Source organism: Mus caroli, chromosome 9 (genome assembly GCF_900094665.2).
Source record: "Mus caroli chromosome 9, CAROLI_EIJ_v1.1, whole genome shotgun sequence".
NCBI classification, from domain to species: domain Eukaryota; kingdom Metazoa; phylum Chordata; class Mammalia; order Rodentia; family Muridae; genus Mus; species Mus caroli.
Window position 1 is genome coordinate 34,660,025 of NC_034578.1, and position 13,116 is coordinate 34,673,140.

Sequence of the window (13,116 nt, forward strand, 5' to 3'; positions counted from 1 at the left end):
GGGAGGGAGGGAGGGAGGGAGAGAGAACTGTCACAGCTAAGATTAGAGAATAGCATGGGGCTCAGTTGTTCCTACTTTTAATGAAGAACATGTTTCTAAAACAATAAGAAAGCTTGGATATATAAGATGATATAGAAAAGTAGGTTTCTTCTTAATAAATACAAGAGAGATTTGGTGACTTTATATTCAAATTACTTAATGTAAACTCTTAATAACTAAACTGTTAGCACATTTCTAAAAGAATGTGATCAGAGAGTTTACTGGTTAAAGATTTATGAATGTGCAAATGGAGTTTTGAGTTGTAGCCTTTTTCTTTCTCATCTTGTATTCATTTTGGAACATCATTTTGCATTTCTCTTTACTATATAATCACCTAGCACAAACATTCTGTACTAACTATGTAGCAAGAAACCTATGGCCATATTTTGTACAATGCTAATATAACTAAAGTTCAATACAAGAAAATCAGAAAGATAGAAGTATATAATATTTCATGCTTTTACATCTAATATACAGAAAGATAGTAGTACAAAGCAAAGTAATTTGTGATCACAAAGCTTAGAGTTACCCGAAGAAACCCTACATCCTGAAGACAAAGATAAACACACAATCCTGGAAAATAATAAACTGTATCAGAACAGCCAATTAGCACATGAAAATTAAAAGTGAGAGAAACATTATAAAACAGGAAAATGACAGCAACTGATTTTCAAAATTAAGCATAAACGTGGCAATGTCAGTTCTCTAATTAAAGACACATGATAGAAGACTGGGTTAAAAAATAGAGCGAATATTTTATATGCCTCCAAGAAATGCAAATTAATGCTAAAGACAAAAATAGCTTAGAGTATTAGTTTAGAAATATGAATTCCAAACAGCAACTGAAAAGCAAACTAGTTTATCAGTACTCATGTTTAAAAAAGAAAAACCCATGATTATTCATAAGCCTAGAGTATATTACATCTCTAAATATAGATTTATCAAGCATTAGCTCACACAAAGCATAATTTCAATGTCCTATTTCTATCAATACATGGGGTGTTCATGCAAAAATAAAATCCAGAATTAAAGGACAGAATAAATAAAAAAATGTTAACAGAAATGAAAGGGATATTTGTGTAAAAACTAGAAAGTACTTTTTTTCAGTAGCCCTTGGAACTTTTCTAAAAATACATAATATTTTAGAACATAAAAAAAATTCAGTTAAAACAGAGAATCACTGAAGTGGTTTCTTGTGGCTTATCTGATCACAATAAACTGAAAACAAATCAATAATATGAGAATATATTAAGTCATAGTGATTGGACAATACAACACATGTCTTAGTCATGAATGTTCTATAAAATACACCAGGAAGGATATATTTGTAGAACAGAATGAAATGAAAACATAATATATCAGACCCCATTGGTGTAAGAAAATTGGTAGATGATAGAAATGAAGAGCTAAATACTTATATTTTGAAAATTAGATAAAAATTTTAAAATAGAACTTAATAGAATAACTTAAGAGTTTAGAAACATAAAAATAAATTAAACCTAAATAAATAAGTGGAAAGAAATAATAAATATTAAGGCAGAGACACAAGAAATGGATTGTGGGAGGGGGTGACTGGGATGGGGCAGTGAACTGCGCTGGATGTAAAGTGAACAAAAGAAACAAAGAAAAAAAGAAATTTAGAAAGAAAGATGGAAATGGAAATGAAAATAGAAATATAAAAAAGTTGAGGGTTATTTAAAAGATAAATAAAACTATCTATTCCTTATCCACATTAACCCAAAGAGATAAGGCACAACTTAACAAAATTAAAGATAAAAATAGGTGACATTACAATATAGTCTGATGAAATTCAGAGGATCTTTGTGGTATATTGCAAATTCTTGTATTCTAGCAAATCCGAATATCTAAACTACTATTTTAATTCTAAAACTACATAAAACAAATAAAGAATATGCTATATGTTTAATTTACTAATAAAGAGTATGAAATATTTTTTGGTAAAATCTAGTATATCAAATTCACAACATGTCCCAAAAAGAATTTACAATGACAACTTTTCTTCATTCCAATGATTCAAGGATAGTTCAATATAAGCATATCAACAACATATTAAAAATCTTATTCACCAAGATCAAATTATCTATATAAAAGAGTATATAAAATAGGAAATTCTTGGTCTGCCAGACTGAATAACATCATATCACATACTAGCAGACTCAAGGATGAGAAATATGTGATTATGTCTTTATCCATTAATACTTTACTCATATTCAGGACAATTCAATTTTCTGGCCATTGTGGAAAGAGCAGTGTTCAATGTGTATGAATATATATCTCTGCAGTAGGAGATACATGTTTGGGCACATATTCAGGGATGGTTTAACTCAGTCATGGTACTTCTGCTTCCAGCTTTTTGAAGATCCCCTGTACTGATTGCTATAGTAGCTGCAGCAGTTTATATGCCACCAAAATGAATAAGGGTCCTCATCAGCATTTGTTGTAATTTGATTACCTGATTTTAACCACTATGACTGAAATAAGGTGGGATATCAAAGTAATTTTTATTTGCATTTTTCTGCTGGCTAATATTTTGAGAATATTAAATATTCTCAAAAATGTTTATTATTTTCATGAACTTTTGTGTATAGATTCTCTTTCTAACTTAATTTTTCCACCAATATACTAAAGTTTAGCAATATAAAACATGATGAAAATAGAAAAAAAGACACACAAACAAACAAAAAGAAACCAAACTATCATGAGATTAAATTTTCACTATTTCTACTACATATACATATTACATTTATGTATTTTATTTAGAGATTAGTCTTTGTTTGATTTTTAACCACTAAAAAATGAGTTTGTTGACTGGAAAAAATTCATCTCCTTAATACACTGTTAATGACTAAACAGAGCACCAATCAGAAGTTTTTAATTATTATTTAAAATATAAACTTGAGTGACTGTTCCATAAATGTGATTTTGTTTGAATGTTTTAAGAAATATGTATGTTTATAGCCCTGGCTGGCCTGTAGAGTCCAGCTAGACTTGAACTCACAGAGATGTACCTGCCTCTACCTCTTGAGTGGTGGAATTAAAAGATTACACCATTTCACACAGAACAGGAAATGTGATTTGTTGGTTTGGGGGATATGGATGTATTGCTGAGTAGTGGAGCACATGCTTTGCATGAGTGGCTTCTTGAGTTTGATGCAGATCTATAAAAACAAAACATGACAGTGAGAAAAATATTTTCCAAAAGGTGACTTCCTTGTAAAAACTTAAAAATAATAAGATAATAGACAATAATGGTAGTAGACTCTGTGGATATGGTAACAAAGAGAAAAAAAACAAAACAAAACCAGCAGATTTCCCTTAAGAGATGAAGGTGACTGGCAGATGGGAGCTCAGTATTGGCCCAAGCAGGGAGAAAGTACATTCCCTAAGGGGGAGGCATAACTGAATAGAGAAATGGTCCCTAAAGTTTTAGATTATATATCACAGTCTTGCATGCAAATGAAATAACTCCATTTCCTCTTTATATCTGAGGACTGTGTCCAGAGAAGAGAATGAGAAAGCACCTTTCTTAACCATAGCCACATGTAGGATCATAGTAAATTATGTAAAATATCTGGTGTCTCACCCAGTGGCCAGAATGGTAAGAAGAAAAGCTGTATGCTTCTCTGTGATTCTTCACAGTGTTAGGGAATGATATTAATTTTGTACTACATCACCTTGGAATCAAGGACATCTAAATTCTCCTCAGAATACCAGGGTAAATAAAACCCATAAGTAAGCAAAAGAGTTTACTCAGAAAACGAAGGTAAGCTTGGAATTCTATGCTTGCATTTTACTTTTTCTTTGACACTTTCACTTAGATATCTCTAACTCTAAAATGCTTATGTGAGATAAATTTGTTTTAACCCATATGTTTATGAAATGCTCAACAATGAAGCTGATTCAAATGTGGCTTTCTTGCATATAGGCCTGCTTTTCTTTGGTTTTAATGTGTGTGCAGTGAGAAGGTGATCTTAAGATATACTCTCTTAACAGTTCAAGTTGATGATCAGGCATAATTCCTCTTAATATCTTGAACAGTAGATAGGTCTAGGCATCTTTCCAAATTGAATTAATTTCTTTTTTAATACATAGTTCTTGTGTGTTTAAAACCAACATATTTTATTTGTAGCTTTTTAATTCTTATTCAGGACTTTATACAGTGACATGTGACCTTCCTTTACAAATGAATCCTGAGGTTTTTTCTTTCCATTTGCTCTAGTATCCAACATCCTGTGTGCTATGTGTGTGTCCTACGTCCTGTGTGACCTCTATTTTGTTACAGAACTCTTAGATCATATATATAATAGAGGTCATAAAGTGCTTTCCATTTTAAGTTTTGAGTTTATTATGTTTGCAGTAAGGCTTCGTTTTGAGCTGGAGCTCAGCATCTAAGATCTTACTTTCTTTTCTAATCTGCAAAGTTATAAAATTTAACTAAGTGTCACTGAGAAGCATCATGAAAACTGAGCAGAAGATGTCTATAGAGTCAATAAAACAGGAGTTGCTTTGGGTGTCCTAATCAACAAGTTCTATTTCAATAGACAGAGCTCACTTCTGAATTTATAAGTTTTGTTTTTAGAGGACTGGTAACTAAACTGGAGAGAGATCCATCAATAAGAAACTGGAAAATGAAGGTTGTTCTCTCTAGGGATTTTTTTTACAAGTCTGGGGATTCCAAACACTTAACATAAGGAATTCTGCGACTGATTTCAAAAAGCTGTATCCTAGCAACAGTACCTGACCTGAAGCCCTTGAAGGTCCTTTTTGGATGTCCCTGGTTAGCATGGCCCCTACTTACTTGACAAAGACCTCCAACTGAAGATTACTCCTTGCAATGTGGATCACAATAACTGTATGCCAAACTGTATACTTTTCAATTTGTCCTGATCTCTATTTTGTTATGAATTACATGCTGGGAAAATACATGTACAAGACTGCACAAACACAAGTCACCTCAACACATACACACACACACACACACACACACACACACACACACACCCACACATGCACAGTGAGAGAAAAAGAGAGAGAGACAGACAGAGAGACAGAAATAAAGGCAGATAGAGACAGAGCACTAGACAGAGACTGAGAAACAGAGAGAAAAAAAGACAGGGAAAGGGTCAGAGTCAGAGACATGCAGATAAAGATGCAGAGACAGAAAGAGACAAACACAGTCAAACCTCAAAAGTATTTTAAATGTGGTCCTTTCAACTCATTATTGATGGAAAAGATAGCTCTCTACTTATTATCCAGTTCAAGCTTGCTACATTTTGAAGTATACACAGCAAACGGTTGGTTTCCTTTTATGAAAGTTGATCTATCAACACTGGCTAGTCCCCTTAAACTACCAGATAGACACATAGTTCTCTGCATTAACTATCCCTAGAATTAAGTTTCTTTTAGGTTTCAATCCTACAAGGGTCCAATTTAGATGTTCAGTACCATTTTACTCTAGCCTCTTCTATCTCAGTGAGAGGCTGTGTTAAAGAAACAATACTAAAGAGAGAAAGGACAATTTGAGTTGACACAACCTGCTTTACTCTTCTCCCTTAGTTTTTCTAATAATTGTATTGAATATGACAGTACTCTAGTCAGATTGTATACCCTGTTGTTGGTGCTCTAGAATGCATTTCATGTTTAAAGGGGAACACTATGCCTTTGAGTAATGTGATATCATGGAATGTGATTGTTTTATTTTTTCAAATTAATTACTTTCAAACATTTCTAGTACATACCTCAATTATATAGAAATTTGGGTGGTATGGTCTTTTAGGTTACCTAATTTCATCTTTTTTCTTCCTATAGATTCTTTAAGAGAAGAATGGCCCTGGAAAATGCTTCCTTGGTCACTGAGTTCATCTTGATGGGGTTAACAAACAGGCCTGACCTACAAATACCCCTGTTCCTACTCTTTCTGGTGATGTACGTGATAGCTACATTGGGGAATTTAGCTTTGATCATGCTGATTATTCTGAATTCTCACCTTCACACTCCTATGTATTTTTTCCTCCTTAACTTGTCCTGCATAGACCTTTTTTATTGTTCAGTCATTACACCTAAAATGCTGATGAACTTTGTACGAAAGAAGAATGTTATTTCTTATGAGGGATGCATGGCCCAGTTCTATTTCTTTGCCTTTTTTGCAATTTCTGAATGTTATGTTCTGACAGCAATGGCCTATGATCGCTATGTGGCCATTTGCAATCCACTCTTGTACAACATTGTAATGTCTCCTAAGGTGTGTTCTTATCTTATGATTGGTACATATTTGATGGGGTTTTCTGGTGCCATGATACACACTGGATGTATCCTAAGACTGACATTCTGTGATAAAAACACCATCAATCACTATTTCTGTGACATCCTCCCTTTGCTCCAGATCTCCTGCACCAGTACCTATGTTAATGAGATAGAGTTGTTCATTGTAGCAGGAAAGGATATTATTGTTCCCACTGTAATCATCTTTACCTCTTATGGCTTTATCCTCTCCAGCATCCTCAAAATAAGCTCCACGGCAGGAATGTCCAAAGCCTTCAGCACATGTAGCTCTCACATAATTGCTCTTTTCCTGTTCTTTGGATCATGTACATTTATGTATCTAAAACCCTCCTCAGTTGGGTCTATGGACCAGGGGAAAATATCTTCTGTCTTTTATAACATTGTTGTCCCCCTGATGAATCCATTAATCTATAGCCTCAGGAACAAAGATGTTAAAATTGCTCTGAAAAAAACCATAACCAAAGGAAAGTTTTAATCAGAATTTGGTATCCTTTTTACCTTTAGTTATAACTCAACTTTTATTGTATATGGGTTAATATTTTTTTACATTCTTCATTGTAGTGTGTGTGTGTGTGTGTGTGTGTGTGTGTGTATGTATTTCTTTGGTTTTTGGATTTTTTTTGTTTTTATTTCATTTTATATTTACAATCAAGAGGAGAATTTGTAACTTGTTTCATTTTCAGTAGGTTTTCTTTTGTCCCTACCATTGGAAAGCTTTCAGCTTTTGAGTATACCAAAAAAACAAAAACAAAAACAAAAACAAAAACAAAAAACCAAAAAGCTATTTCAGCAATTTTAAAACATCAGTAAGTAATTAACTTTTTCATTTCATTAACATCATACCACATTCTCAAAAGTATTAGTGGTTCTAACAAGTCCAAATAAAGATTACATAAATAATAAATGTCAGCGTGTGATTGGACAGTATAGTTATTTGTACTGTTTTTTTAAGTTGTGAATCAAATAGTATCTCTAGTTCTGATTCCCTTTCTTTGATGACCATATGTCATTTGAATGTTCCCAGCTACAGTAACTCTATTTTTGTACTACCAGAGTGTTAAAAAAAACCACGAGTCATACTTGCAAGTTTCCATCAATAATGTATTCTTCTTTTTCCACATAACAATATCCATTGGCATTGTCAAGCTTTGTAGTATGCCCATCCGAGTTTTTTATGGTACAATTTTTATAATGGATCCAAATAAAGATATCTTGAGTGCTATGTGAATTTCACAGTGACAGCTAAAATACTCCAGAAAACTTATTCTATAACAAACCACAGGGGCTTTTCCATGACTGGCTATAGAACTGGGAAGCATAGTGATCACAATAATCTATTCCCACTATGCAACATGCCTCTGAGAGATATAATGTAAAGGTATTGCAAACTAAACTTCTCAGCTCAGGAGCATCACTATCAGTTGGCAACACTAGAAACAGAAACTACACATCTATGTGTTATTAATGATGGTTCTGATGACTCCTCGAGTTTATTTGAAGTAGAGCTAGTTGTAGCACATCTGTTCTATGAAAATCATCTTTAATGACTTATCTAGTGGAAGTCAAAGTGAATGAAGACTATTATCCCATTTCAAATGAGACTTTTAATGACATAGGAAAGAAACTTTTAAATAGAAATCACTGAAGTGGAAAGACCATTTTCTAATAATAATGAGCTTTTTAAACATAAAACTTTAAATTAATTCCAGACATGGAAAACTAAGATATGATGTCAGTAGAACTTGCCCAATGAATTTTAAAGTACCAATAATTTCCTTCATCTTTGTTTTTCTAAATATTTCTGTATATTCAAATTTTCAACAATCATGTTCTTTATTCTTTGGAAGAAACAAGATATAAGCGTCCTATTGATCAATTACATAAAACTAAAGATGAGGTTGGAAGATAACACAGTAGATAAAGGGTTTACATGCAATCCTGAGAACCAGATAACCCCTCCTGCTCTCCCGTCTTCACTCAAAAAAAGGGTCATGGAAGAAAGGCATTTCTAATGACAATAGTGGAAAGTCAGAGATAGATGGGTCCTTAAGTTCACTGGCTTACAAGGTTAGACTAATGATCAAGTTCTTGGTCAAAGTGAGATAGTATCTGAAACAACAGGTGTATGGTGCAAAAGAAGTAAGCCAGTTGTTGAACTTACCACAGATAAACACACACATATATACATATACATCTGTGTGTGTATGTATGCAAATAAACTTTAAAGGTGACATAATGAAACAATTTTGAATAGACAAACAAAAACACTGATGCACATATCGTTTTGAGGTATCCCTAAGGTTTTGGTTTTGCGTGCTGTTGTATGAAAACAGCTTTTAAATGTTTTAATTTTAAAATGTTCTTTGTAGTAAGAGCAAACAACATTGGCTTTACCATAATTTAAGTCTCTCCCCTCAAAGTCATTTTGAAATGTGTTTGCCAGTGTAAAGTATTCTGTAGTGCTTTTAAGAGATTGTGAGTCCTGGCAGCTGTTGTCTTGATTGCATTGGTGAAGATATTGAAGAAATAGAATCATTTTTATGGAATTGGATTCTTCATAAAAATAATATATTTGTCCATCTACTGCTCATTCTACTTCTTGCATCATGACTCTTGCTCCAAGACTCTCTGTCTTCTCCTGACACGAAACGCTGCTGTAGGAAGATCCTGACTACATTCAGACAACCTGACAATAGACTTTGTAACAGTCAGACTATACACTACTGTCTTCATGATTATATATATATTATATCATATATATATACTGCACTATTATAAATTAGATAATAGCTTAAAGTAGAATAGTGTCTTAGTGCAATTTTTATGTCGTGCCTACTGTTTATTTACTTATTGTCTTTTCCTTCGCAATATAGCTGTCATTAATTACGTGCTCTGTTAACAAGAGTAAAATCCTAGACCTTATGAAACTGTACCTGTATGGTTTAGTGCCAGATACAGGCTTTATGTGGTTGTGATTTTTTCTGTACCGACAGTACTTTAGAAAACATTTTTGTTAAATAATAAATGTTTGATCAAATTATCAACAATATCATTTATAGTTACATTTGCTCTTATGAGAGATACTTAACAAAACAGTTACTTCCTCACAGGCAAGGACATTTTAATTACACAATAAAGATAACTATGATTTTTTTCTATAGTTGATAGTTCAAATTCAACTAATCTGTTTGGTGAATTTTCAAGTTTACAACTATATTTATTCATAGTCATATTTTCATTTATTATTTTTATTATTTGTCAGACAAAATAATTGCTTACACTATTCAATTTTCACAAATACATAAAATTTCACTTGCCTCTTGCTAATCAACATTGTCCTTACAAATACATCATCTGCCTTGATGTCATGAAATTTTTATATTAATATATGGATAATCTATAGTTATTATTTAATTTTCAAAATGAGGGAAATATGCTATTGGTGTTTCTTTTTCCTTACATTATACTCGACTGTTCTCTTACTCCAACACATTACTTCTCTTTCTCTTCTGTATCTTATTTCTTTCAGTTTCATGTCATATACATTTATGTCTAGATTCTGAATGTGACCCAGAGATATATAATCTGTCTTTCTGAGTCTCATGTATTTAATTTAACCTGAAGATTTCCAATTCTATCCATTTTCCTGCAAATAACACAGTGATACAGGTTAATAAAGTCCATTGAGTTTATAAGCACCACATATTCCTCATTCATTCATCTACTGATGAGCATCTGGACATGGTCCATTTCTTGACATTTGCAACTAATGCTATAATAAACTTGGATCTACAAAGGACTCTCTATAGGGTGTTTCTTTGATAATTAGGAGTATATACTAAGGAATACTATGTCCTTATATTATGTGTTATCATGCTCGGATGTCAATATAGATCGAAATTCCCCTTCTAATCAGCACCTAATACAATTAAGATTTAAACTGAAGGCCTCTGATAACTAATCTGACTGAAACCTGGGTCATATTTACAGCCTGGGTGGAAATACACAACATTATAAACTTCCCATATGGTCACAAGGGCACATCACTCTTCCATCATTTAAAATTTAATCAAAGCAGTCTTGTCAGTCACCTGGATAGGAAAATGCACTTCTATTTGCCTTCAAAGTCTTAAAATATAGTCTACTGAAATAACAAACCAGTATAGCAGTTTCTTTGACAATCTCATCTATAAATGTTCTGGTCTGCAATGCTCATGTTGCAATGTCCATTCTTATCCCTTGAGAATGCCCCACTTGACAGTGATATCTTTTACATTACCCTGTGTTTTGCTGTTTAAACTTAGGTCCAGGGAACCAAGGGTGGGAAATCTCTATGGCAGGAGTCATTGATTCAGGTGGGGCATTTAATAGTCATGTTTTAGAACATTCATAGCTGTGGCATTGATAGTGATGTTTTATGAACTTCTATTATGAATGCCCTAATTTTCATAAGCAGTAGTGATTGATAAGCATTTCGCTTTTCTCCCATTCTCCACAGTGTTTGCTGCTATTTGTTTTCTTGTTAATAGAAATTCTGGGTAAGGTAAAGCGGTGTCTCAATGAAGGTTTGATTTATGTAACCACAATGGCTAAGGATGCTGAAAAGTTTTACACATACATTTTACACACACACACACACACACACACACCGAGAGAGAGAGAGAGAGAGAGAGAGAGAGAGAGAGAGAGAGAGAGAAGGAAAATGGATTTTGGAACTCTCCTCACTCTCTTTAGCCCTCCCCTTTCTTACCCTGTAGCTCTCTTTCTCTCTTTCCCTTCCCCCCTCTCTTCACGTGGCTATGGCTGGTCTCTCTCTCTCTTTCTACTTTCTCTCCTTTCTCCCTGCCTTTATACATTAAAGCTCTAAAACCATAGACTGTCTCTGATCATGATGGCCCACCATGCTTGAATGATGGGATGGGCTTTCTCCTAATGAGCCAAGTCTAACCTCCCTCCAGAAGGCCATCCTGTGCTCTAGCCACAGACCTGACCAAAGGCTCTTGCCTGCGTGGGAACCATCCAGTGCCCCCTTCTCCCCTGCCCTCTACTCCCTTTCTCCCTGGGGCCGAGTGTCACCCTGGGGCCCCTATTTTTTTTTTCAGCTCCTCCACCGCATCCAGTGTGGGATGCCAGAGGCTGAGAACCTGGTACCTGGGGCTGCCCCTTGTCCACCACCCGTGAGGGGTCAGTGGCTTAACACAGCCAGATGCCCACCCGGGGCACGTGGAAAGCATGCACAGTCAGTCCTCCAGCATCCACACGCCCAAAGCACCAGAACTCTGGCGGGGCTTGGGTTCTCTCCCACTCCCCACTCCCCTCTCCCCCACACTCACAGCCCTGCAAAGTAACATACTCTTACCTTTTTGCCATGATCTTTCCATCTCTCTCTGGTTTATTTATTGAGGCAGTGTTGCTCAACTAATCTCAGGGCTCATTAATTGACTTGTCTATCTAGGAGCTTTCCCTGAGGATTACCAGTCTTTGAAACCAACCTTGATGTTAAGATTCTTCATAATCTTCATTTAGTTATAGTCTGCCAGAGCCATGCTTGACCACAAAGTAGATGTCATATAATGGCTCCTTGCTAAATCATGCTTTCATATTGAGAAAGGCAGAGTATTTCTCAAGTCATATCTGCAAATTCAGCTGCCAGATTAGTTAAGTCAGTGTTTTTATTTTGCATTTGTTTATCTGCCCACATTTCCTAGAGACATCCTTCTGCATTTTTCCCTTTTAATAACTCCTCCCACCAGGGAAACTTAGAGTCTGTGATGATTAACTGTTGTACACCCTCTGTTCTAATAAACAAAATCAAAAGCTTTCTAAATCTGTGTTAAAAAAAAAAAAAAACTAAACCAAAACAAAAAATAACCAACCAAGCAAAAGAACCTTCAGTGCATTAGACATCTACCTCACTGTTAAGATAATTTCTCAATGCAGTAAATCTTGGCTGCTCTGATTCTGGAAAGGGCTGAATGCTGTTAATCTGCTGTCTTGGTTCTTTTAATGTTTGGTTTGTTGCTGTTGTTGTTTATTTCAATAGTTGTTTCTTTTTTAATCAAAGTCATTGTGTTTATCTATTGCTTTCCAAATTCTATTTACTCTTTGACCATTAATTCATATATTACAATAACATTCATTTAGAGGATTTTTGTCCTCTCTTACCATAGATATTCCATGTCTTTGTGGTTTGCAACAAATTAAAGAACGTTATTTTTTTTAATTGAATGTGATACGTATGTTCTGCCTTAGAAAAAAGGTGACTCGCTATGTTAAATTCACCTTGGTTTTATACAGGGCTACTACATCAGCACCCATGAATTTTACATAAGACCATCACCTTTTTTATTGTTGTTCAACTTTAGACAAATACACAGAGCATCACGTATGCCAGGGAAGATCTATACTCTTAGGTTCTGCAAATAAATCTTATTATAATTTACTTGAGATAATTATTTATTATCTAAAAGAAATTTTAATATAACCGATCATCCAGCATAGTCTGGGATGGCTTTTGTCTGACTTTTATAAAAAAAAAAAAAAAAAAAAAAAAAAGGTAAAATCAAAATACTTGCTTTAATTTAAGAACTGGTTCAATTTCTATTTTTATTCTTAATTTTTCTAATTTTATGATTTTTGAGACAAGAACTTGTTTGAACCTAAGGCTTTTTCTAAAGTCCAAAGATGATTTAATCTTGAAATGGTTTTGCTTTACACTTCCTACCACTTGATATATGGGCTAGCACACAGGATTACACACAGTGTTTAATAAGT

The 13,116-nt window shown here is 34.1% G+C and overlaps 1 protein-coding gene across 1 annotated transcript; it reads left to right on the forward strand.

Moving 5' to 3' along the window:
- The first annotated feature begins 5,884 nt into the window (after positions 1 to 5,884).
- LOC110301755 (olfactory receptor 145-like) lies at positions 5,885 to 6,817 on the forward strand. The gene has a single exon (XM_021172388.1). It carries the CDS (start codon positions 5,885 to 5,887, stop codon positions 6,815 to 6,817), a length of 933 nt encoding a protein of 310 aa, XP_021028047.1.
- Positions 6,818 to 13,116: the final 6,299 nt, after the last annotated feature.